Source organism: Chionomys nivalis, chromosome 3 (assembly GCF_950005125.1).
Source record: "Chionomys nivalis chromosome 3, mChiNiv1.1, whole genome shotgun sequence".
Lineage (NCBI taxonomy): Eukaryota > Metazoa > Chordata > Mammalia > Rodentia > Cricetidae > Chionomys > Chionomys nivalis.
In genome coordinates this window covers 75,504,700-75,531,641 of record NC_080088.1, presented here as the reverse complement: position 1 = coordinate 75,531,641, position 26,942 = coordinate 75,504,700, and the positions used below count along the sequence as shown (strand labels likewise).

The following is a 26,942-nucleotide window of genomic DNA, read 5'->3' as shown; positions in this document are numbered from 1 at the left end:
AGAAATTTTGCACAGCAAGACTCAGGTAGGCTAGGGGTGGGAGAAGCAGCTATAAAATGCATGGGACAAAGGATAGAGGCTCAGAAATTAGTAGCTAACAGAACCTCCCCTGACTTGATCTCAGACTGACCCTATACTCAGTGAACAGGAGATGCCAGATAGCTCAGCTCACTCCATAGCACAGACCATCACTGTATACCTGTGGGACAGACTGCAGAAACAGAATACAGTCATGCACGGATAAATCTACCTGCTGATGATGAATCATATACACAAGAATAGTCCCATAGGATTTTATCACCTAGCAACATTAGAGTCACCCTAGTTCGTATAGGTACCCTTTATAGAGTTTACATAAGTAAATCATCTAAGTAACACATATCTGTACCGCAAACTGGGTGACTTTAAGCAATAATAGTGGGTTCTCTCACAATTCTAAAGGTGAGAAGTAAAATTCAGGGTAACCAGCAAAGCTGTGCTCCCTCTGCAGAGACTACATGAGAAAATCCTTTTCAGGTCCTATGGCTTACGGCAGCGCCAAGACAATCTTTACTAGGTCTCTTTTTTTCTCACTTCTGGAAAACCAGTCACAATTTTTCCACCACAAAGCAATTAAATTATACCTGTAGCATCGTAGTCTCCAAAGTAAGGCCCCATTCTGAGGTACCAGAGATTAGCCCTTCCTTTTCAGAAACATAATACAACCCAGACCAGAATCCCCAGGGACTCAGAACAAAGCTTAACTTTTCAGTTGACAAGCAAATAGGAACAAAGAGCTTAAAACAAACATTAAACAATAGACTCCACCAGCCAGAGGATCTCTGCTGGGAGCAGAAGGTCTCTCACTAGCCTGCTAGGTAGCCCCAGAGCCCAGACCTTGGATGACATGAAAAAGCTACATCAAATCCTCTCTAGAATAACACATGAACGGCTCTCCTGTGTCTGCACTGCTCAGGTAACAACAATGTGGAGGAAATTAGTAGATGAAGAGCCCAGCCAAGACTGGTAAGCATGAATTCCAACTGTCGTGGCTTGGCTATTGTCTTCAAACAGGCATCATAAGATGTCTCTGCCCTCAAACATATAAGCCATTCACCCTTACTAGGAGTTAGGCCCTGGAACTAACCACAAGGACCTGATTACCAACATCAGCCTATCTGAGCCTGCTCTAACCAGCAGCTGACACCTGGACATCAGGCCTCAACAGGGAGACAGCGAATTATCTCCAACCCCAATCTCGTCCCTGAAAAATCCTGACTAGCATACCCATTGAAGAACACACACTCAGAAACACAAAGATGTCTGTGTTTGGTGCAAGACTCTGAACATAAAGCCCACAGCAAGCATCTCTGTGGAGTGTTTCTGCAGTGTAATGAAATGGCAAAGTTACCTACAGATAATCACTGCTATTTCTGGGAGACTCAACTGCTCAGTGCCCATAGATGACAAAGAAGCACAAGCTACTCCAGCCCATGAAAATCTACACTCTAGATTCTAAGAAACAGCATCTTGATAATCGGACTTATACAGCAGCCTTCAGCAACATCCACTCAAGACAATCAAATGTGTGATTATAAACCATCCCACTTAGAAAACTTCAGGTCTAAATGACTTCACTGGCAATGATGACCACTCCACATTTAAGAAATAATACCAGCTCTATCTACACAAACTCAAGGATGATACTTCACAGCGTAGTTTATGATGCTACCAGTACCATATTAAAACATCAGAAGAAAGAAACCAAATGAGATGAAACCTACACAATAGCAACTGTCAAAAACACAGATGGAAAATTCGGAGAATATCAGCTAGTATTCACGGTGGTATATGTCTACATGCCCAACACTTATTAAGATAAGACAGGAGAATCCTTAGTTCCTTGCCAGACTGGGCTATGTACCAAGACCCTGTCACCAAAGTGGCAAGATATAGTCAATACACAAACAGTAAGTTGTATTTACATGCCAGCAATCATCTAAAATTAAACGTTTACCCACTACGTAGGACAATCTAAGAATCATAAAATGTGAGCAGAATCTGTATGATAAAAACTTGCAATTACTAACGAAGGCAAAGGCTAAGAGAAGTACTACTGGTAAAGAAAAATCTCTGTTCAGTGATCAGCTAATCTAAATGAACTTAGTAGACACGTTACAAAAAACACAGATAGATAATACTCAAGAATACAGATAATTCTTTGCAATTACTATCTGGGAAAGATATTACTATAAGTTAAACTATAAACTGTGTCTTCTGCTCCAAAATCTACAAGTTGAAGTCCTAACCCTTATCACCTCAGAATGTAACTACATGGGTAAAATGGGCCCTACATTAGGACATAGTACTATCCCCAGGACTAATTCCTTATAAACAGAAGAATTTCAGAAAGAAACATACTTTCAAGGAAAAACATAAACATGAAGATAGCCATTCGAGAACCCAGAAGGCCTCTGCTCAGTGTTTATAAGAAACTAACAGGCTTGACACTATTTTGGACTTCTGATCTACAGAACTAAGGCAACTAAATTTCTGTGGTTTAATCTGCCAGCCTTTGATTTCTGTTATAATAACATCAGTAAACAAATAGTAACAGCAATGATTAACCTTGTTTGTGGTGCTCTATGTATATGGTATGGTATGTGTGTGGTACAGTTCCATAATTGCCAAAAGTTTTAATTGTCTACTTCTCAACAAAAAGTAAGACATACAAATTAAGTATAGATAGTCCTATATGGGGGAAAGCAGAAAACAACTGTTCCTGAAGGAGGTGGACTTACCAAACACTTCAAATTACTCAAAAACACAAACTTGGTCTGTTGGAGATAGCTCAGTGGGTAAAATACTAGCCATGCAAGCATGAAGACCTAAATTTGAACCTCACAATTCTTATTAAAAACAAACAAACAAACAAAAAACTAGGCACTCTGGCATATGCCTGCAATCTAAGCACCAGGGAGAAGACAAGCAAGTCTCTAGGGTTTACTGACTGACTATCCTAGTCTAATTGGTAAATTCTAGACCAGGCGAGAGAGCCTACCTCAAATAACAAGATGATTAGTACCTGAGGAATGACATTCAAGGATGACCTATGATCTACACATACAGACATACAAAAACACACAGTACAAAATTAAAGAAATCATGCCTAGAGGCTGGAGAAATAGCTTAGCAATTAAGAGCACTAACTGTTCTTATGTAGGGGACCCAAATGCAGCTCCCAGAAACCATGTCGGGCAGCTCATAACTGCCTGTAACTAAAGCTCCAAGGAGCTCTAACACCCTCTTCTGGCCTCTGTGGTCACAGGCACACGCACATACACACAGAGTAGACACTCAAACACATATGCATAATATAATGAAAATAGGGAATGAAAGGAGAGTGCTTAGCAATTAAGAGGGCAGTAGCAAAGTATATCCCTAGCATATGCAGCCATGTGTTCAATCCCTAGCATCACAAAATAAACCTAATCAATCAGTCAATGAGATAACTATAACATGGATTACTAAATAGAAAAAAAGGGAATGAAAAGTCATTCTGCAACCATCTCCTTCCTACCATATCAGCTTCCTTTGAGGCAAATATGGCAATGATCAATGGTCAATAATAAAGGGGATGGAGCTGGGCGGTGGTGGCGCATGCCTTTAATCCCAGCACTCGGGAGGCAGAGGCAGGCGGATCTCTGGGAGTTCGAGGCCAGCCTGGTCTACAAGAGCTAGTTCCAGGACAGGCTCCTACAAAGAAACCCTGTCTCAAAAAAACCAAAAAAAAAAAATAAATAAAAATAATAATAATAAAGGGGATGGTTTAAAAAACCTCAGTGGGTAACAGTACTTACTGGAAGTCTAGCAGCCTGAGTTCATTCCTTGGGATCCATATGGTGGTCCTTAGAACTCTACACGTGTGCAGTTGCACACACAAACCCACATAATAAATGAATGAACAAACAAACAAATAAATAAGGGGCTGCAGAGATGATTCAACAATTAAAAGTGCTTACAGCTCTTCCAGAGGACCCGAATTTATTTCCCAGCATTCATGTTAGGCAGCTGAGAGCTGTGTGAGTTCAGCTCCAGGGGATTTGATGCTCTCCTCTGGCCTCCCTGGGCACCTGCACTCACATGGCAAACATGCATACAAATAAAACCCATCTTAAAAAAAAAATGCAAGGTAGTGATAATGCATGCCTTTAATCCCAGCACTCAGGAGGCAGAGGCAGGCGAATCTCTATGAGTTCGAGGCCACCCTGGTCTACAGAGTGAGGTACAGGACAGCCAGAGCTGTTATACAGAGAAACCCTGTCTTGAAAACACAAAACAAAAAGCAAAAATACAACTTAAAGTAACTTAAATAAAAGATTGTAAACAATGTGTTGTTTTTTATTTGAAATGAGATCAGTTTTAAGGATTATGATGCTGGTGAAAAAAATCTCTGAGCTGCCTATAAATCATTTTTCATTTCTAAGATCTGACCCTCTGTTGTTATAAATTATATTATTATAAATTAGCCAGCACAGGTGTTTCAGTGACAAAGAACGCCTCACTGAGAAAAGGTACCAAGCCACATGGCTAAACAAAGAGAAGAATTAAATGTTGATTTAAGTTGTAAGATTTAGTTAGTAATAAGCCTGAATAATACGCCAAACAGTTTGTAATTAACATAAACCTCTGTGTGTTTCTTTGGGACTAAATGGCTGTGGGCACCCAAATATTTGGCAAGAATTTCCACATAAATCCTGGGAAAGCTCTAAAAAATAAAAATGGGGGGGGGGGCGTTCTAGAAAGACAAGAACAGAGTCAAGCATAGCTTCTTGGTAACTTGTCTTTTTTCCAGTAGACTCTGTTTGCTGGTGGCAAGCAGAGACGGGGCTCCTTTAAGAGAATCTTCCTGACTCAACGTTAGCAGCAAGAGCCTCGCAATTCTTTTAAGAGGCTCTGCCAACAAAAACTTAAATGGTGGTTATAAGCAGCTGGCATCAGGCTTCTTGGTGGTAGCATGACCTTGAAACTCCAGTGTTGTGGCAGTAAACATAGCTCCCGCCAGTACCTCCAACATGAAGCTAGACTTTTAAAAAGCTAAGGAATGGGGTAGAGACAGCTGCCAAAGCCACAGCTTTAACCCCAGCTATATCACTTAGCAGATTAAAGACTCACGTGCCAGAAAAAGATAAAGATATAAAGATAAATTCATTTAAAAATATACGTAGGCTTGGGAGAGAAAAGAAAAATAAAGTCCTTTAAAAAAAAATGGTTGGGTGTGGTGGCACATGCCTGTAATTCCAGCACTTGGGTGGCAGACTGGCAGACCTCTGTGAGTTCAAGGTCATCTTGATCTAGAGTGAGCTCCCAGACAGTCAGAGATACACAGAGAAACCCTGTCTCAAAAAAAGTAAAAGTAGTTTTTTTTTAAAGGCACATGATGGAAAATACACAGAGAATCCGGATAGTGTATGTAATTGTGCTGTCTTTGAATTCTTTGACTACTGAAGAAGCAACAGCTGCTAAAAGACATTTGATTATAAATGTTATTGGATTAATCCAACCTTTATATTTTAAAAATGCCTTGACTACAAAAGATATGTTACTTTGGAGAAGAGGTTTTGCTTTTGTTTCCACAGAAAATAAAAAGTTGTAGATTTATTCTGGATTAAGAAAAATAAAGTGTGATCAAGGAAGACCCCCCCCTGAAAAATTTCCAATTGGAAAAGATGGCCCAGATGACCCAATACTTCAGAGCACCTCTGTTGCCGTTTCCTCTGAGTTCTATATTCAGAACAGTCCCAAGACTGCTGACTGGATGATCAATCGATCCAGCCTCACAGAATACTCCAGTCAGGATTTGACCATAATCCTAAATTTTCTTTGTGTCCCCATAAGGTTATCGGTGCCCCCCCCCCCCCCCCCCGATCAGTAGAAGTGGCCTAGAAAACTACAACCACATTCCCAAAAAACGGATTATGGATGTTTGTCTTTGTTTAGCATGTTAGTTACAGTTTGTTATGGAAAAAAGCTAAACAAAAGAGTTAAGATACAGAGTTCTTGTTTTGAAAGGAAAAAAAAAAAGGGGATAATGCTCCTGTACACTGAAAGATTTGTCACTCATATTAGTTTAATCAAATGCTGATTGGCCAGTAGCCAGGCAGGAAGTATATAGGTGGGTCAACTGGACTAAGAGAATTCCGGAAGGGAAGTCAGTCACCAGCCAGCCAGAGGAAGCCAGATGAGAATGGCTCACCAAGAAAAGATACCAAGCCAAAAGACTAAACAAAGATAAGAATTATGGGTTAATTTAAATTGTAAGAGCTAGTTAGCAATAAGCCTGAACAATAAGGTGAAACAGTTTATAAGCCTCTGTATGTTTGAGACTGAATGACTGCAGGACCTGGTGGGACAGAAGCTTCCGTCTACTGTTCATAACAACTCCAACTCTAATAACAGGATTTTAAACTGGCCAAAAGGAAGGACCAGCAAGATGGCTCAGTAGTAAAAGTGCTTATCATATAAACCTAGTGATCTGGGTTTGATCCCTGGAACCGAAGTAAAGTTAGGAGAGAACCACCTCCATGAAATTGTTCCCTAGCTTCCCTATGTGCATCCACACACATTAGCATAAGCCCACATACTCCTGTATACACAAAGATGCACACAAAAAAAAAACAATAAAAGAACCACAAAGTAAACTGGACAGTAACAGATACAATTAGTAACTCACTATCCTGTCTTTGATACATATTGAATTGATACGTAGTGAACAACCAAAACAGCTACATAGTGAGAGCTTTTCTCCAAAAAAGGGTAGAGAGGCAGTTGAGGAGATGCTAGACATCACCTTCTGGCCTATAAACAGGAGAATGTGTGCATGTGTGTGTGCGCGCACACACGCATACAAACACAAAACTCTACACAGAACAAAGGCCATGGCACCTAATCCCTTTGTCCTGGTACGCCTTGTCTTCACTTGTTCTCATTCTCTCTGTTCTTTATCCATTTCCCTCCTACTGGAAGCTGATGAGATCTCTTGCTTGTCTGCCCCGTTCTTCTCTCTGTAATGTCAATTAAGTTCCTTGAATTCCCTTCTGAGTTGATTTTAAATACTTTTTCAAACACTTTTTATTTACATGTATGGATGTTTTGACTGTATGTATATATATGTACCACATATGTACAATGACCATGGAGGCTAGAAAAGAGCATCACATCTGAAACTGGGGGCAGAAGGGGGGGACACACACAACGACAGAACTGAATTTAGGTTCTCTGCTAGGGCAGCAAGTGTTCAAACATCTCTCCAGCTCTATTTTTATTTTTAATAAAATTTTATTATTTACTTTTACCATTTTAAATTATGTCTGCATATATATGTGCTCGAGAGTCAATGTACCCAATAAGGTCAGAAGTATTGAATCTCCTGGAACTGGAATTACTAGTGTTTAAGACCCACTCAACATGAGTGCTAGGAACCAAACTTGGGCCCTTTGCAAAACCAGTATGTGTTCTTAACTGCTGATGGCATAGGCCTTTAATCCCAGCACTGAAAGGCAGAGGAAGGTGGATCTCTGGAAGTCTGAGGTCAGCCTGACCTATACATGAAGAGTTCCAGGTCAACCAGGTTTATACATTAAGTCTCAAAATAAACAAACAAACAGAAAAACATACAGGAGTTGGGGGGGGGGGCTGGACATATGGCTCAGAGACAGAGTTCTTGTCAGGGATGAGATGTCTAAGGCCCTAGATCATCCCACTCCTAACACAAGAGGAAGGGGAGAGTGTGGATTATGAATTGCTCACTAGAGGCATTTCCTAGTATATTCAAACAGGCAGAAGAAATACCAGTAAAAAAATAAAGATAGGTTATCATGATCATCTAGTGTGGAGAACAAAAATAAGTAAGACAGAGTTTCAGAAACCTCTAGGGCAAATTAAAATTACCAATAAGTATATCAAGCTATACCCAGTCTTTGGTGTTTTGTTTTGTTGAAACAGAGAGCTAGCTGTGTGTGAACACAAGTGGGGTGCCGGACAGAACTGAGGTCACAACAGAAAAGAAGAACCCATTAGCCAGTCAGAGTAAACTGTCTGGCCTGATTATATTATACACTCTGAGGGTAGAGAAAAATCAACTGCTGCTGGGCAGAATTTCCCAGTTTAGGGGCTGGGAAGACAGTAGTTGGCAAAGTGCTTTCTACGTAAGTATGAAGACCTGGGTTCAATCCCGAGAACCAACGTTAAAAAAATTCCAAGCTTGGTGGTGAACTCAGCAGGAAAAGACAGTCATATCCCTAAAGCCTACCAGGCAGCCTAATCTACTGAGTATTCCAATCCAGCAAAACACTTTCAAAAAATACAGCAAAACACATTTAAAAAAATGTGGTACCTGAGGCACAACATCTAAGGTTATTCTCTGCATGCATGTACACATACACAGTACATACACGCACACACACCCCCTCCCAGCACGTGCACACAAATACACAAAAGAACTGTCTGCCACAAACCCACCAGGCAAAAGGCCTTTGGTGCAGAGGGAGAAAATGTCCTTTAGCTAGGCTAACAGAAGCAGTCTGAGAGAGCGTCTTGCACTTCCAGCTATTAACAGGCCTTCATACAGGACTTCAACCCAACAATGCAGCCTGAGAAAAGGCCTTCTTCTCTGATTTGCTTTAGACTTCATTCACTTACAAAAAACAAGCCTGGAGAAAAATGATCCATCCTCTCTTGTCCTGTTTTGTTAGCTACCTTCCTTTTCTTTCCTTCTGACTATATTGTCTTACTTTTCTATGTGCTCCTTTGTGATCACTTCTTTTTCTATTTATTTTGGGGTGGGGTAACAGAGTCTCATGAAGCTTAAGTTGACTTTGAATACCTACATATCTGAGGTTGTCCTTTTTCTGATCTTCCAGCCTCTACTTCCCAAGTGTGAGGACTACAGGCATGCACTACTACAACCAAGCCATGGCTTTTTCTAGCTTTGGAGCCTGTCCTGGCACTCACTCTAAAGACCAGGCTGTCCTCAAACTCACCTGCCTCTGCCTTCCGAGTGCTGGGGTTAAAGTTGTGAGCCACCACTGCCCAGCCTGACCTTTTCTTATACCTTAATCCCACATCTTTTCTCTTTTTCTTACATTCCGCATAGTTAAATATAGTTAAGGGCTACAAGATTGCTCAATGGAAAAGCATTTGCCACACAAACTTAAGGGCCTGAGTTTCAGTCTTAGAATGAATATGGTAGAAAGAATCCACTTCCTAGAGTATTTCTTCTACCTCCACATTTGCACTAGAGCTTGCATGTACTCCCACACATACACAACCACACAAAATAAATAATAAAAAAATAAGCGTAATACAAAAATGCAATCATTTTTAATTATTGTTGTCTGCTTTCTTTCTTAGTGCAAACAGGAATGTGACTCCAAGAAACCTAATAAGAGCCACTAATGACACCCATAAAATTTTAAAATCCATTTCATTTTGTTTTGTTTTGTTGTTTTTTGATACAGGGTCTCACTATGCAGTCACTGTCTAGCCTGGAACTAATTTTGTACAATAGGCTGGCCTCAAGCTCACAGAGTTTACCTGCCTCTGCCTCCCATTTAAATAAAAGTTTAAAAGCCCGAAAAGAGATACCTATCATGCATGACAGATATGCAAGACACAATGTAGAAACACAAAAACTCTGAAAAATCAAGGCAACACAATTCCTGAATGTCTGGTTTTAAAAATGACCAGTGATCTCAAGAAAATTAAAACAGACAAGTAAGTAATCAATTTAAAACCAAGATGAAACTCCTTTGCTGTGACTAGTCATAGAACCTTATTTACCCTAACGGGTTTGCACAGCACAGGATTTCAGACAGTTCTAACATAAACAACAATCTCAATATTATATGCTTTGCTAGGTTTGCTTCCATCAAAGATCTACATGTATAATACACACTCAGCTAAAGGATAAAATTCTTAAAAGACTTTTCCCTCTGCCTTCACAAAGACAAGCAAGATCCTCTTACAGACTACACCCTTGACATGGAGCACAGTCCCGGTGGAGGCAATGGGGTCAGTGACTGTATGGCAGTTGCGCTCTCAACAGAACAAAATCACCACACTCACCTCCAGTTCCTCACTGTCTTTGGGCTTCTCCTCAGAGGTCTGTTTAACAAAGTCTGGGATGAGAATTTCCAGTGTGGCTCGGGCTACAAAAAGAAAAAGTCTGAGGTGAGGGCTTGAGCCCAAAGGAAAATCAGGCATGCTGCCCCAGACAGCAGTGAGCTACATGTTGGCTCCCAAACTCGTAACGAGAAGCAGCAACAGCACTTTAAAAGGTAGACTTGGGAGGGACTAAAGAACAGCACATCCTGAAGAAGGAACAGTGAGATGGTAGAATTTTGGATACCAATTTTACCAAGGGAAGAACTCACATCTATGTTTTAATCAAATTGTAGCATTTATATTTAAAAAAAAAAAAATAGGCTTGGCAAAACCTGAATCCAGGGAGGCCTGACAGCAGACAGCTACAGACATCCAGACCACAACACATGAATAGCAGCTACTATGAACAGATAGATGGGCATATCTGAGGAACTCTGGAAGAAGCATGTATAAGGCAAAATAAGAGGCTGGCACCCACATGAACAGGCCACAATGTGCTACAATGACTCAGTCTGGTCCAACACAGCACTACTGGTAAGACATTCCAGAAAAATAAGTACATAATAAAGAGCAAGCAGTGCAGATTTCTAGAGAGAGCAGCTGGAATAGGTGGAGGAACAGACAGGTGACCTAATAAAGAATAACTTAGGACAAGTCTGAGGATGTTTCCACTCCTTTGCCAGGCCCTATCTCAAAAGTTATCTGCTCAAAGTCTCAACAATTTTAAATTTGAAAAGTATTTCTAGGCTGAATTTTTCTAAAAGGGATAGCAAGAGCTAGGGCCTAGCTCAGTAGTAGAGCATTTTGCCTAGCATGTCAAGACCTGGCTCAGTCCCTATCTCTGCATAATAAGTTAACAAAATAGAATCAGGCATTCCTGGAGATGGAGGCAGAATATGCAAGCTAAGGGTAGCTGAACAGAGGACAGGTAATACGTGATACAGAAAGACTTATTGTCCTCAGTATTGGTCACAAAACAAAGTACCACAGAGGAACACTCTCTGATTCTTAGAAGTAGAAAATCCTCCCACTGCCCCCAAGACACAGTAAGACTGAGAAAACTGGTATGCCTCCTGTCCTTATAGATACCAGTTGGGGAAGACAACATGTCGATAGGATAAAGTTCAAGAATGGCCCTGTATGTGCCAGGGCCAGAAGTATACCTAACACTAATCTGCAATGTATCCACTACTCAGAAAAGCCCAAAAGCTCCAATGCTGGGAAAAATGGCTTGGTTCAAAAATGCTGTCTATTCCTGAATGAGGCAGAAGCAAAGAAATGGTACAGTGGATCTTTTAAAGGAAAACACCAATTTCCTTGAGATGAACAAGCTGTGGAACAACTGTCTAATCCCCAATTTGAAATCTGAAGGACTCAAGAAATTATATAAAATATCAAAACTCCTTGAGATGGCGATAACATGACAATCTGCCTTTTTTTCTTCTTAACATGTCCACATTGTGTTGTTTAAAAACAAACTTGCATGCCAAGTGTGGGGTGCATGTTTTAATCCTTACACTCAAGAGAAACCCAGTCTCGAAAAACCAAAAATAAAAAATAACAAAACAAACCAGGCGATGGTGGTGCATGCCTTTAATCCCAGCATTTAGGAGGCAAAGGCTGGTGAATCTCAGTGAGTTCAAGGCCATTCTGGTCTACAGAGTTTCAGGACAGCCAGGACTATCACACAGAGAAACCCGGTCTCAAAAAAAAACACAAAAACAAAAAACAAAACAAACTTTCACACACCCCACATGGCCCTAAGCATAGCCAAATCTGTATATGGCTGGAACATGAACAAAAAACATTGACCCTGCTGTCACTTGGCAGAAAGTTGGTTTTCTACTACTGTAAAGTCTCACTTTAAAAAATAAAATCTGGGGGGCTGGAGAGATGGCTCAGAGGTTAAGAGCATTGCCTGCTCTTCCAAAGGTCCTGAGTTCAATTCCCAGCAACCACATGGTGGCTCACAACCATCTGTAATGGGGTCTGGTGCCCTCTTCTGGCCTGCAGGCATAACACAGACAGAATATTGTATAAATAAATATTTAAAAAAATAAATAAATAAAAAAATAAAATCTGGGGGCTGAGTCGAAAGGTGGTGGCACATGCCTTTAATCCCAGCATTTAGGAGGCAGATACAGGCTGATCTTTTTGAGTTCGAGCCTGGTCTACAGAGCTAGTTCCAGGACAGCTAAGGCTGTTACACAGAGAAATCCTGTCTTGAAAAGCCACCACCACCACCACCAACAAAAATCTGGGGGCTGGAGAGATGGCTCAAAGGTTGAGAGTACTGGCTGCTCTTCCAGAGGTCCTGAGTTTAATTCCCAGCAACCACATGGTTCTGAACCATGAGATCTGGTGCCCTCTTCTGGTATGTAGGCATACATGCCGGTAGAATATTGTATGCATAATAAATCTTAAAAAAAAAAAATTAAAAAAAGAATCTGAGCCGGGGTGGGGGACTGCAGGGTGGCTCACACCTTTAATCCCAATGCTTGGATTATAGAGGTAGTCGGATCTCTGTGAGGTCAAGGCCAGGCTAGTCTACACAGAAAGTTCCAGGACAGCCAGGACTACACAGAGAAACCCTGTCTTGAACATCATACAAAAGAAAGAAAGAAAGAAAGAAAGAAAGAAAGAAAGAAAGAAAGAAAGAAAGAAAGAAAGAAAGAAAGAAAAAAGAAATAGTTTGGCTATTCTGGAACTTACTCTGTAAACCAAGATAGCCACAAATCTCAAACTCAAAGAGATCTGCCTGCCTCTGTATCCCGAATGCTAGGATGAAAGGTATTAGCTAGAATCTTAATTACATGCGTGTGTATGTGTATATGTGTGTGTGTGTGTGTGCGCGCGCGTGCAGAAACCAAAGGCATTAGAGTCCCTTGGAGTTACAGGTATTTGTAAGCTGCCCCATGTGGGTTCTGGTAATTGTGGTGATCTGAATTGAGGCAACTGTCTCCTGATTTTGAGTGCTTAGTCCCTAGATGGTAGACCTATTTGGAAAGGATTAGGAGGCATGGCCTTGTTAAAGGATCGGGGCAGTGAGTAGGGTTTGAGGCTTCAAAAACCTACACTATTCCTAGTTAGTTCTCTCTGCCTCATATTTGCAAACCAGATATAAAGTCCAAGCTACTGATCCAGGACTATGGCTGCCTACCTCCATGTTCCAAACCACAATGGTCAAGAACTCAGTCACCTTCTGAAACCACAACCTTCAATTAAATGCTTTATTCTAAATTTGCCTTGATCATGGTGCTTTGTCAGCAGCAGAAAAGTAACTAAGACAGGAACCAAACTTAGTGTCACTAAAAGAACAGTTCATACTCTAAACTACTGAGCCACCTTTCTAACTTTTTTACTTTCTTAGTTTAAATCATTTACAATGAGCACATAATTGTTATATTTTATCTTTGGTGGTGCAAGGGATTAGACCCACTCTAAAGCTGAGTTACATCTCTAGCCCTTAGTTTTTAGACAGTCTTGCTCTACAGCCAAGGCTAACCTGAAACTCACAAAGATCCTGTTGCAGCTTCTCAAGTACTAGAATTACAGTCATGTACCACTATTATATTTTAAAAATCAAAGTAGAGGGTGGCATAAATAGCTCAGTAAGGGTTAAGGTTACTTGCTACTCTGGGTTTGGTTCTCAGCACTGGTATTAGGTGGGTGATTCACAACTCCTTTAATTCCAGTTCCAGAGGTCCAATGCCCTCTTCTGGCCTCTGAGGGCACCAGCACACAAGTTCACATGCAGGCAGGCAAACACACAGACACGCACACACACAGGCGCCAAAAATGAATCTTTTTAAAAAGCACATTAAAAAATAGATTATATGAATAAATATCTTACCCATATCCCTAAAAATCTACTCATTACTCAGCTCCTTGCTAATTAGAGTGAAGCATGGTACCACTTACCATTAAGGTGGGCTTTCCCACCACATTTAACCTTGTCTAGATATTCGTCCACAAGTATGCCCTAGAGGCTAACTTAATTTAGATAATGATCACAGGCATGTCCAGAAGTTGGTAATTAGTATTAATATCACACTCAGTATCCCAGCGACATGCTGCCTGCTGGGTTTGCCTCACTCTGATTAGCAAGCTGAGGTTCTGAGTTGTACCAAAAGGGGGAAGGAAGCTAAGCACTGGCACTCATCACTATCAGCTCCTGACCATAGATGCCACGTCGGCAATACCCTCAAATTCCTGCACAATGCCTTTCCCACAATGATAAACTGTACCCCTTCAGGAACCAAAACACACCCTTCCTTTCTTAAGTTGCTTTTGTAAGGGTGTCTCATCACAGCAACAGGAAAAGTAACTGATATACCAAGCAAACCACATTACCAGCTTTATTCTTCGCAAGTTTTTTGCTGCTTGCAGTTCCAGATCCGTAAGTCACACCATCAATGGTCACGGAGGCACCAAAAGGCTCACTTGGATTCTCTTAAAATTAAAATTACTGGTTTTAAAACACACTTGTCAAGACATAAAAAAAAAAAAAAAAACATGTGCACACAGCCTGTCAGCCCTAACAAGACACCCCTGAATAAAGCATATCTGTGTTTGTTTGAGATGTGTAGACAAGGCTGGGAGATGTGGAGACAGGCAGCAAAGGGCACAGATGGAAAGACTGAAGAGTATGGGGGACTATGGGAAATGATCCAAAGGGAAACAGAGCTGCCTAGTGCATGGACAAGGTAGGGATGAGGTCTCTGAAAGACAAATAGAACTGACAAGAATGGCAAAGCACAGGATAAAGGACATCTGAGAAACAGTACCCCCCACCCCAAATACAAGTGATCCCAGGTCTCAAAACCAAAGGGCAATCACACTGACATTCACAAAACTACACAGAGGAAACCATAGATAACAGAGCTGTCAGGAAGTGTGGTGAGATCAAGGCTCTTTCATTATTAGGGGGTGGGAGTGATGGACACAGAACAGAAAGCAGTAAAGAATTCAATGCACAACAGAAAGGCCTTTATTACAGACTATTCTTGACAAGTCAGGAACTACTAAGGCAGAACAAGAAAAATAGAGAAAGGGGAAAAATAGAACAAACGCAAAAGGAAAAGCTGAGCCATCCCCTCTCTCAGACAACGGTCACTGCTATGAAAATAAGATACCTATCTGCATCACACTTCTCTTTGTCCTTGCCTTGTACACCTATCCAACCCAGCAGGGCCAATGTGCTCATTCCCACCTACAGTCACAAGCAAAATGATATATACGACTCTTTAGGACTAAAATGGGTTTGAACTTACCACATTCAAAGAAATTATAAACAGGGCGGACCTTGAGGACACGCTGCATGTATTCGTGCAGGATGCAGACCTCGGATTTCCCATTAGGATTGATGACAAACTCTGTGACAAAAAGAACTCCTTAGGGGTTTACCACTATGAACATGGCAGCCTCTGCATTACAGAAAGCAGACAGCTTTGGGATAAGTGCAACTCATAATAAAGATAAATCATGTTAAAATGGCAATAACATGTCCCATCTGCTGATGCTGATAGTCCAAGCACAGCTCACCTTTCTTTGTAGGTGCATCTTGCACAGATAAAGTGATGAGCTTCTGGTTGGCTGGCAGAATGGGCCTCTCTGACTCTGCCTGCTTCCGCTTCATCTCACGGTTGAACTGGCGGCGCTCAGCCCAAGTCCTAAATTTTTTCACAGTTACTTGCTCAAAGTCAAAACGCTTCTCCAGGTAGGTACGAAATTCTTCTAGATCTGTCCAAGATACATACCAGTGAACTACATTATCATAATGACAACCCCTAAATAAACAAGTTCAGGACACAGGATACCCATTTCCCTTTCCCCATCGCTTTCAACAGCAAGAAAAGAAAAAAAGAAAACTTAAGTCCTTTCACACCTACTTCAAATCATTCTGGGAAATCCCTTATGGACAGAATCCTGGGCATACCATTACTTTATCTAGACTTAAGAAAAACAATACAAAAATAATACTGGGGCTGGGCGGTGGTGGCACACGCCTTTAATACCAGCACTTGGGAGGAAGAGGCAGGCCAATCTCTGTGAATCTAGGTCCACGACAGCCAGGGCTACACAAAGAAACCCTGTCTCCAAAAAGAGTGAGAAAGAAACTAGGATGGCAAGCAAACAAACACAATCAAGCAAGCAAGCAAGCAAGCAAGCAAGCAAGCAAGCAAGCAAGCAAGCAAGCAAGCTCGCTCTAGGTCTTCAGGCTTTTCTCCTTAAGCCAAAATGAGTATTGGTCTGGGAGACACTACATGTACACATACAAAAAACCAGCAAGTACTTGCCAATAGCAAGGGTCTATCAACTCAGTAACAAACTGTATCCAGGTGGCTATCTACCTCCCCAGGGCTTCTATAGAGATGCACCTCTTTCCTGACCATGTTACCACTACCCAACAGCAGGTTCCTCTCCCAGTACCTCACACCCAGCTGTGCAGCATACACACATAGCTAACCCTGAAAGCTGCCAAGTCCTCTTTGGAAGTGACTCTTAGTGGGTGGACTGAAAGAGCTCTGACACCACCAGGGATCTAAGAGACAGAACTAAGCTATAGACACAAGACAGATTAAGAAATACAAGCATATAACCAAAGACAAATGTAAAACTCTAGAGCACCGCCCAGTTCTTGAAACGCAAAAAGCAGAACCCTTCATTAAAAACAAAACAAACAAAAAAGTGAGGGAACTAGCCATAGAAGAATGGTAGTTCCATGGTGCTGAATTTATGACTGTGGGCTCATTCTATATCCATCAGACAAACTTAAACAACGTCACAGGAGCACACTGTACTAAAAGAGCAAGACTTCTTCAGGAGGTCATATTGAAAGACTAGTTGGCATTGCCATAATCGTCTCTATTGAAGCTTTTGGCAGTCAGGCCCTGCAGAGCTCAGGCCTGCTCTTGAAAGCAAGGGCGAGGGCCTGTCTGACATGTAAGTACTACATGCAGAGGTCCCTTCTCAGATATAACCAGGGACTAGAATTAGCACAACACACAGTAAGAGTGAAAATACAGGTAGCAGCGAGCAAGAAAGATCTTCAGAACACTTACCAACTGATTCATCTTTGCAAACCTCAACTTTAGCTTTCACTTGTCCCAAGGCTCCAGGGGCTGCCTCAGCCCCCAGTGGGTCCTTCTCATCCAAGGACCCCAAGTCTCCACCCATGGAGTCAGGCTCTTCCAAAGGGAAATCCAACTCTGCAGATCGACCCAGGGGCTTGGCAGGTGACACCTCCCCACTGGGTGTGAGATCACAGTTTTGCTCCCGTTCCTCATTATCCTTCATTTTCTTGTAATGCAGACAGGGGATACTGCTTAGAGGAGGATCATGTTTCTGCCGATAGTGAAATTGAAACAGGGCTTATCAGGACAACTTTGAGTCTGTTTGACTATACTACAACACATGCAGCTAAGCACTGAGAACTGACAAGCCTAAATACATGACAGGGGATTTCCCTACCCGTATGCTTCCCGTTCCCAAGAAGTAGGGTCTGGACCAGGTGACCACTCGAGACTCTCTATGCAGGTATACAGGAACTCCAGAGTTATGAAAAGTCATGATCCATCCATCAGGCAATGGTTCTGTAGGTGGACGGCCACGACCTGCACAACACACACACAAAAAAATCCTACAATCCCTTTATAAACACAAAACTGTTACACAATGCCTCTTAAACATGTTTTTGTATGGGTCTTGCCAAGTTTCTATCTGCTTGATGGGCCCAATTTCACCCCTAGGATAGTATGTGGAGCAAGGTGAGAAGTTCTACATGGATAAGCAATGAACAAGAAGCTCTAAATAGTCCCCAGCCTAGCTTTTGCCTCCACACCTCGAGAACACTGGATACTAGATTTCTCCTACTTGCTGAGCCATGGTAAACAGGTACCTGAGGAATGGAGTAATCTTTAATAATAATCTGTAAATGTGTCAGTCAGTCACTCTTCCTGGTGACCAGGCATATGTTATTAAATAACACTGCCTTACTACCATATGCTAAGCCCTGGGTTTGATTCCACAGCACTATCTTAAAAAAAATACAAGCTTGCTGCTTTTGCAAAGGATCCAAGTTTGGTGCCCAGCACTCACATGGTGGCTTACACCATCTGCAACTCACAGTTCCAAGGGATTTGATGCCCTATTCTTGCTTCCATGGTGCCACATATATACAGGCAGGCAAATACACAAGATTAAATAAGTCATTAACATAAAAAAAAAACAACTGGATATGGTAGTATATGCCTCTAAACCCAGTATTTGGGAGGCAAAGGCAGGTAGATCCCTGAATGTTAGAGACCAGCCTTGAAACCAGCCTACTTAGTTCCAAGACAGCTATGATTACAATAGAGATTGTAGAGAGAGAGAGCCCCCCACAAAACCATTTCTACGTTGCTTTTAAGGCACTGCTTCCAACCCCTTCTTTGCTCTACTGACAGTTTTAAGAGAAGTACTAGACTTGTTTTCAACTTAGCTCTCTTCAACAACAAAACTAAAACAAAATAATACAAATATAATAAGGACTTAACTAAAACAAGTGTTCTTAAGGTATCGGGAGCAATTTGATATCTAGAAACTAAAGAAAATACATATAGGCCGGGCGGTGGTGGCGCACGCCTTTAATCCCAGCACTTGGGAGGCAGAGGCTGGTGGATCTCTGTGAGTTCGAGACCAGCCTGGTCTACAAGAGCTAGTTCCAGGACAGGCTCCAAAACCACAGAGAAACCCTGTCTCGAAAAACCAAAAAAAAAAAAAAAAAAAAAAAGAAAATACATATAAATGAAGCCTGAATAACAGATGTGATTTTTAAAAGGTGCCACTGGCTCTTGAGAAGGGCAGGAGCACCACTGGGCTACGCTCCGACCCCAAAGCTCGACACCAGTCATCATCAGAGTATGGACCCGGAGGGAAACTTGCAGGTCAGAAGTGCACCCATGGGTACTTCTTCAAAGGAGCTACTGCACACAAACCTTGGGCTAATTCAGGAGAAGAAGCAAACAGAACATGGACCCAAGCAAAATATAAGGCAGGTTCATCCCATCCATATATCTGTGACAGCAGGCTGTCATAGCCCACCAACTGTCTGAAGAGCTTTGTATTATGCTCCTGACTCAACCTTTCCTAGGCAGATAAACAAGCCAGGGTTACTGCTCCCTTGTGGGAAGTTTAAAGTGAGAGTCCTGAAACCATGGGAAGAGCACAGGCCAACCTTCTAGCAACAAACACCAAGGTGAGGATCACCTGACCCACCCTTCCCAGAGCTACAGCCAAAGCTGGTCAGAAACTGCCTGTCATCCACTGTTCAGCTACTACCATCATGTACAGCAATATTTGGTACCTAACTTTGCAGACCCTCTCATCTCCTCAGCAGCTCAAGGGAAACCTCTCCAGGGGTTTCAATTATTGTGCCTGAGTCCCATGAGCCTTTTAATGCCCCCAACTGATCCTGACATCCTTAACAGAATAAGTGCCACCAAGCCAAGTCCACACAGAAGCTCATATAACTTGTCCTACACGCTCCCTGTACTGGCAACAGACAGAGCCTGATGCACAACCGTGGGCATTCAGCCACTGTTCTCCCACTGTCACCAGATGCAGGGATAAGTGTCACTCTGTACATCTCCCAAACACTTTTACTTCTATTCACAGAGCTCTTGCCCTGCGCCATGCTGCAGCACAGAACCAATGCCAACGCCTGATTCTGGTGCTTTCCTGACTCTTCAGCAACAGAACCAAAACTTGGATGGCAACTATAACCTCCCAACTCACCAAAAACCTACCTCTGACCTTGGTCTCCATATTTGTAGACTACCAGTCTTTTATCCTAGCATACATTAATGCACCCCATTCAAGGATCCTCTCTGTGGCTTCCATGAAATTTATCAAGATCTGAGTCTGGGTTGTGGGTCTGAATGAATATTTGTGTCCAATTTGTTTTCTTTTCACTTCCCATGACTATTCTATACTTAAATCTGTGTCTCTACCCAGACTGATGCCTGGCACAGGAGAACTCCCAAAATATTCTTGGGAAGAAAACCTTTCTGGGGCCTTGAAGCATCAGGATTTGTGATTAGCTCACTCACTCTTGAGCACTGTTTTAATCTTGGTCATCATTGGCTGCACACTTGTCTCTCCATCAGATGGATGATCACTGTCTCCGCCATATTTTTCCTCCATCCGCCTCTTTTTGGGAGCACAAAGACCTTCTTCTAGCAAAGCATCCACATCATTGTCAAATTCATCCTGCAAAACAATGTTTTCAGATACTACAGGCCTCCATGCTTCTGTACCAAGGACAAGTTTTGTTCGCATGAGTAAGGTAATACTCAGAGAGACCCTCAACGGGGACTGGGTATGCCCTGATGGCATTTGATCATCTGAAAAACAAACAGGATGAAATGACAAAGTGAAACCAAGACGCCTGGTCCAAGAGCACACCCAGCCAAAGAGGCTTTTCAGCAGCACCTGCTGGCTCAGTTTGGAAAAAGACATGGCCCAATGTTAGGCAAACTTTACACTAAGAAACTTTAGATATATTAACTCCTTACATCCTTTTCTTTTCCACATTAATGCTCGCATGGAGTTTTGAGTTCCCTGCTTTCAAAAGATAAAGCCACTTCCAAACCTCTTTGGGTTTTGCTCAGAGCCCTCCAGAGAACGGGTCACCAACATACCTCATAGGAGAAATTCAAGGCCTCTTCATCCACTCTGTCTCTTTGAACGATTGCTTTAGCCGTGAACCCGCCTGTTCCTTCTTCATCTAGCTCCAAATTGTCAGTAAAATCTTCTAACTCATCGAGCACTGCGTACTCCACTCTCTTTTCCTGATCCAGCTCATTTTCCTCATCCTTCTTATCTGCACTCTCACCCCCTAGGCCTACCCCATTACCAACACTCCCGCCAAAGGGACAAGCATGCACGTCCCCACTGACAGGACTAAGGAGCAGGCTACATTCAGCCCGAGTGCTGCGTTCTACTCCTGTGTACAGCACCTTCCTGTCCTTACTCCTACAGCTCTCAGTAAAGCTCACACTAATCTTTACATCCTTAAGCAACTTAAGGTCAGGGGAGAACTTCCGGACTGCGGGTGCGTGCCGGGCAGTGCGCGGGCTGTGGCCACTACAGTTCGGGTCTATGAGGAGGCGGCCCTTAGAGAAGGATCCTTTGGAGAGAAGAGAAGCTCCGTAGAAGTTGAAAGGGTCCTCGGCAGGAGGTTCGGACTGTCCATCACCACCAGAGCCAACGTCCATTACCTCTGCATCACTGGACGTTTGCAGGGGAGGTGGTGGAGACTGTTCATGGGGCAGCACTTGGAAGGGGCAAGCTCGGTTCTCCATCATCGCTTCTCCTGCGGGCTCACGCGGGAGAGGAGAGGGACTCTCATATGTCTCCATATTATGAGCAGTTAAGACTATTTTAAAACACCAGAGTTTTAAACCACCTTACATAAATCTATACTGCTAACATGCACAAGTCCGTCGAGACCCGGTGGCGTCCTGCCCGCGCTGCACACACTGGCGGCTTAGTCAAGCTGGCCACATTGCTCTTTTCATTAATGTAGACAGCTTTTAGAACCACTGCCTCAATTATTGGAAATCACAATGCACTCAGCTTAAAAGATTGACGTCTAAGTGAGTCTATCTTCATGCCAAAGTGGCACCTTTCTTCTTCCACCTGCAAAGAAATTTAAAAATATCGTCACAAAATGACAGAACCCTTCCACTTCTCTGGTACCAAGTTAAAAGTCAAATGTTATCTATGATGAAGTAAAGGGCCAAGATAATTGCCTTTAAGAAAGCCTTTTAGACATCAGGGAAAAAAAAAACTTACTAGTTTTCTTTAGAACCTAAATTTTAAGCCCTAAATTAAGTATTTTACCAATTAGTCACTTTAATCCCTATTTCAGAGACACAAAAATATAGTCTCATATCTCAAAAAGGATGAAGACTAAAATAAAAAGCTAAACTTTCCTACAGCACTCCTATAACTCAGTCTAGTGGATAAGCAAGCATGCAGCAGGAGGTCACCATTTCAGGAACACACACAGAGTGCATGGCCTCCATCACGCTATTAATCCACTCACCTTCAAGGGCTGGGTCAGTCAGAGGGTGAGCGAGACCCTCAGCTCAACTCTGTGGCACTAGGGACCTCAGAGATATAGCCAGGCACTCTGCTACCCAGGGACCCCCTCTCCTGGGCCCACAACGAGGCACGTGGACAGGACAGTGATGCAGCGTGCTGAGGTCACCAGGAGTGGCAGCATAGATTCATTCCCAGTAGAGGAAGGGAGTCTGTTGGGAAGGGAGCCTACTAATATTGGGAATAGGCAGGATAACACAGGAGAAAGCTAGAGTCAATGCAGAAAGGGTCCTGAGTGCCACCGGGAGTCTAGCTGCAAGCTGAGGATAGTGAGCTACCAAGAGGGAAGCAACTCTCCTTATAGAGAAGACTCACAGCTATACCAGGTATAGGTGTCTGCACCAGGTGTTGGGACAGTTCTCCAAAACAAAGATGTAGAAGCAGCTCTGGAAACAATAAGAAAGTATCACAGGAATTGTCTATGCTTGCAGACCCTATAGGGTGGAAAGGAGAAAAAAGGAGGTGAAGAAAAAGGCTTAAGCCTCTGCAGACACACACTGGTACCTAGGAAGAAGCTTAGAGAGAAGAATAGAGGATGCTGCAGGCAGTCCTGTCTCAGTACTCAGGCCACACAACTCTGGAGCCCTGAAGAGGTCTGGTGGAGACAACCACACAAACTGGGAGTAAAGCACCAAAACCACAAGAGGGAACTAGCAGAGGGAAGGACATAATCCTAGGAAGCTCTGCTACAGAGAATGTGTAAAAAGAGGGACGACACAACAGAAAAGGCAGGTCGGAGGCTAGCCACAAAACCCAGGTCCACAGAAAGGCTATGGGCAAAAACACATGCACACACACACACAAACACTCAAGAGCGCACAAGTACGTGCGCGCGCACACACACATGCACACTCCTACATCATGCACAGAAACATGCACATGCCATGCACACTGGTGCAGGTACAGCTATACACACACGACCACGCCCATGGGTGATAGCTTGGTTGCATCTACATAACTCATATTCTTAAAATCCTAGAGAAGACAGAGTCAGAAGACAACATCTATATAAGCAGCTTACAGTGAAGGGATTAAGTGGGGTGGTTATGCCTTACTAAAGGTAAAGGTATAACCAGAGGCTTATTTAGGTTAAATTAATCCATTTAAATAGTCACTTCCTTCCAATCTGATGGAGGTATTAAAAAAAAAAAAAAAAAAATTAAATAGTCACTTCCGGTCTACTCGAGAGGTGTTAACACTAGAAGACACAAGGACCCTATGGACTGGACATAGCTGGTAGGTCAACTACTATCACTTTATTTCTTACAACCTCTGATAGCCTAACTTTTTTTTTGGCTTTTCGAGACAAGGTTTCACTGTGGTTTTGGAGCCTGTCCTGAAACTAGCTCTTACAGACCAGGCTGGTCTTGAACTCACAGAGATCCGGCTGCCTCTGCCTCCCGAGTGCTGGGATTAAAGGCGTGCACCACCACGCCCGGCAGCCTAACAGTTTTTAATTCAATGGGAACTGAACAAACTACCTCTCTTAAAGGTGTTACCATCAAAGGAGCTTAGGAACCACTAAGGAGCCAGAAGGGAAACCAAAGGGGCAAAGTCAGTTTCCTGGCAACCAAGGACCACTGCAGAGGACAGACAGGTCAGCACACTTGACCTTGAATAAGACCAGGACAGAGCCTGGTAGGTGTGCAGAGACCACAAGAAATCAAATCTGTGCTTTCTCAGATAGAATATGCTAATGGAAGAAGACTCAAGTAGGCAGGGGTTGGAGACAAAGAGCGGTACAAGATGGGCAAGTATGCTACATGTTAAAAGCTAAAGGAGTCAGTGTAAAACTACAAAATAAAAACAATAAATGAAAACATTAGTAAGTGTTAAGGGGGATGGGAGTTTTAAAGAGATACACAGCACAGGTGGGACCCTGAGGCCCTGGAAAGGCTAAGTACACATCTTGCAGGAGCAAGAAAATTGTTTAGCTCTTGGGCTCAGCAGTGGACAATCCTAGATAAATTTCTGACTTTTCCTTCTGTAAGCTTACTCAATTCATTAATCAACTATTTGCTGAATGCCTTCCATAAGGCACACATCATTTATGTGTTAAGCACAAGGCAGACAAAACACTTGTCTCACAAAGCTTACATATCAGTGGGGGAGATAGATAATAACAAGAAAAGTATCTACGATGTCACCTGCTGACAAACATTCTAGCTAAAACAAAGCAAGGGGGGAAAGCTGGGGAGCAGGAAGCAGTTTCTAAAAGACTACACAGGCTCTACAGCCAGTATCCACTTAAAGATGAAACAGATAGAGCCAGGTGGTACCAAGGGCGAAAGGAGGCCATTGTAGAAGACACCTAGGGGAAAAGCAAAGACCCAGGGACAAAGACATGGTATGACCAAGCTAGGATAGTATGTGAGGGGAAGTGAGCAAGCCAGGCCAGCACGTCTTCAATTTTTATCTTTTTTATCTTGAGAAACAGGATACTGCACAGAAGGGTATCACAAAACAGTGGTTATCACTGATCCATGGGTAGAAATGGCAGCCAACCCTCACACAGGCCCTGTTCTAAGGACTTCATGCAACACATCCAGCACTGTGACAGAAAGGTTAAACAAGTGCTCAAGGTCACAGAGCTAGAAATGGTAGAGCTGCTTTGCCACCCAAACAAGCACGCCTGAGTCTACAACATCTTGCAATTCAAAGAATTCTTCACGGGTGTGGGGGGGGAACAGATCTCCGTAAGTTCAAGGACAGCCTCAGCCTGGTCTGGAGTTCCTGGACAGTCAGGGCTACAGAGAGAAACCCTGGCGGGGGAGGGGGGGTTCCTCTGTGTCCAGAAAAAGTACTAAGAGGGTGATAATGGGAATCAAATTAGAAAAGGGGAAAGAATTAAAAGGCTCACCAGGTAGCGTGAACCAGGACTTTAAGTTGCAGTTTCTGAGAAACAACAGTCTGCTGTTGGAAACAGGTGGCAAGGCTTGCTGAGAAATGCATGAAGGCCTAAGAGAAGCACCAAGGTGACTTTAGACAGCCCAGAAGGATTGTTCTGGCATGGCCTGTGACTAGAGCTTGGCTTGGATCAAACTACTTGGTGTCAAAGCAATCCATGACAAAGTGAAAAGAACAACTAGCGGCAGGAGGTTAGTGATCAGAAAGGAGATCTGCGTTGGAGATGGAGATTTGGAAGACGTCAAGGAAAGTTGATGTGAAAACTAGAAGAGATCACATGGGAGCGAAATGATGACAACAGAAGGCCAAAGCTGGACAAACCTGTCAAAATCATCCTTCCTACAAGGTAAAATCGCAACAACCACTGTCAAGTGCCTGCTCCCCTGGCCATGCAGAGTTCGAAGGGTTGCCCTTCCTGCCCTCCAGCCTCACTGTTCTTCAGCTGATTGAACCTGTGGATGCAGTTCTTGCTTTGTCAACTGGACTGGGAGCAAGCAGCTTACCCAACACACCTGGACAACTCCTACTTGCTGGACTGGCATGGATATAGCGGTGGTGACCAATGCTACAGCTGCAGCCTCCTGACCAATCCAAAGGCAGTATGACCTCATCAATTCCTTTGTCACCCTGCAAATCCTCTTATTTGAAATTACAGGCCACACTTATTAGAACAGCCATTTGCTTACTCCTTTTGGTTAGTGGTGGCTTACATTGGGGACTGAGCCACTTTCAAGACTGGGAGTCCTGTTTAAGCCAGGACAGTGGGCCCCTCCTAGTGATTGGCTGCCACAAGTCAACAACCCTACATAGGACATCTCTGCATCCGGCAACGGGGTACATGCAAGCATGCAAGATGGCAAACCAAATTCCTATCACGTAGCAACCCAAGTCCATTGCATGATATTACTTGACAGGTAACGCTGTCAACAGGTTGCCACTTCCCATTTATTCTACCACGCTCATTGTTACTGTAAAAACCACATCCTGAAAAACTACACGACCACTTCATCCACTGTCAATTTGGAAGAGACTTGGGCGGTTTGTCGGCTTTTCCAAGCAGCCAAAACAGGCAAGAGTTCAGGACGAGAGGTGTCCCTGCCCACACGTCTCCCGCCAGAAGGCAAGGCGAGGCGATGGCTTCGGGCCCACCAGCCGAGGGGCTTCGTTACCAGGACGACAGCACCCTACGTCCACGACGCCTGGGCTCCGGGCCCGGCCGCCGCTGCACAAAGGCCGCGACTCCGCATGGCCCAGCCCGCCTAGCGCGCTGCGCCCCGCCCCGAGCCCCGGCCTGCGGCCTCGCCCGGGAGGGGAGGAGGAAGGGAAGGGCGCAGCCTCTCCAGGCCGCAGCGCCCGCTACTCGCGGGGCGCCCCTTGCGCCCCGCACCTACCTGTGGCGCCCGCGACCTGCCCGAGCCGCCCGCAGCCCGACCACAGACGGCCGACCCTCACCGCCCCGGCGCCGCCGCAACCCGCCAAGGCCCTCGCAAGCTCTCGGCTCTTGAGACCAGCTGCCGCGCGGACGAGCGGAGGGCGGGCCTTATCGGCGCGCGACCAATCCCAGCGCACGGCCGCCGCGCATTGGGGGAGCCGGGAGCGGGCTGAGGAGGCCGCCAATCGGCGGCGCGAGACGCGCGCAGCCCAATTGCGAGGCGCGATGGCGGACGCGTGGGCGGGACCAGGCGCCTGCCTTGAGAAGCTGGGCGCGCGGAGGGCTGGGCCGCGGGGAGTGCCGGGAGAGAGGT

At 43.7% G+C, this 26,942-nt stretch overlaps 1 protein-coding gene across 1 annotated transcript in view; it reads right to left on the bottom strand.

The window, feature by feature from the left end:
• The window catches only part of Dgcr8 (DGCR8 microprocessor complex subunit), a 33,399-nt gene extending 6,684 nt beyond the window's left edge, over positions 1–26,715 (bottom strand). The window contains exons 1-9 of the mRNA XM_057765083.1: positions 26,589–26,715; positions 20,826–21,825; positions 20,235–20,394; positions 17,617–17,759; positions 17,208–17,490; positions 15,688–15,885; positions 15,417–15,518; positions 14,497–14,595; positions 10,105–10,187 (exon numbers count right to left, since the gene is read on the bottom strand). Of these exons, the coding sequence (XP_057621066.1) occupies positions 10,105–10,187; positions 14,497–14,595; positions 15,417–15,518; positions 15,688–15,885; positions 17,208–17,490; positions 17,617–17,759; positions 20,235–20,394; positions 20,826–21,545 (1,788 nt within the window). The 5' untranslated portion in view covers positions 21,546–21,825; positions 26,589–26,715. The remainder of the gene's footprint in view (positions 1–10,104; positions 10,188–14,496; positions 14,596–15,416; positions 15,519–15,687; positions 15,886–17,207; positions 17,491–17,616; positions 17,760–20,234; positions 20,395–20,825; positions 21,826–26,588) is intronic.
• Positions 26,716–26,942: the final 227 nt, after the last annotated feature.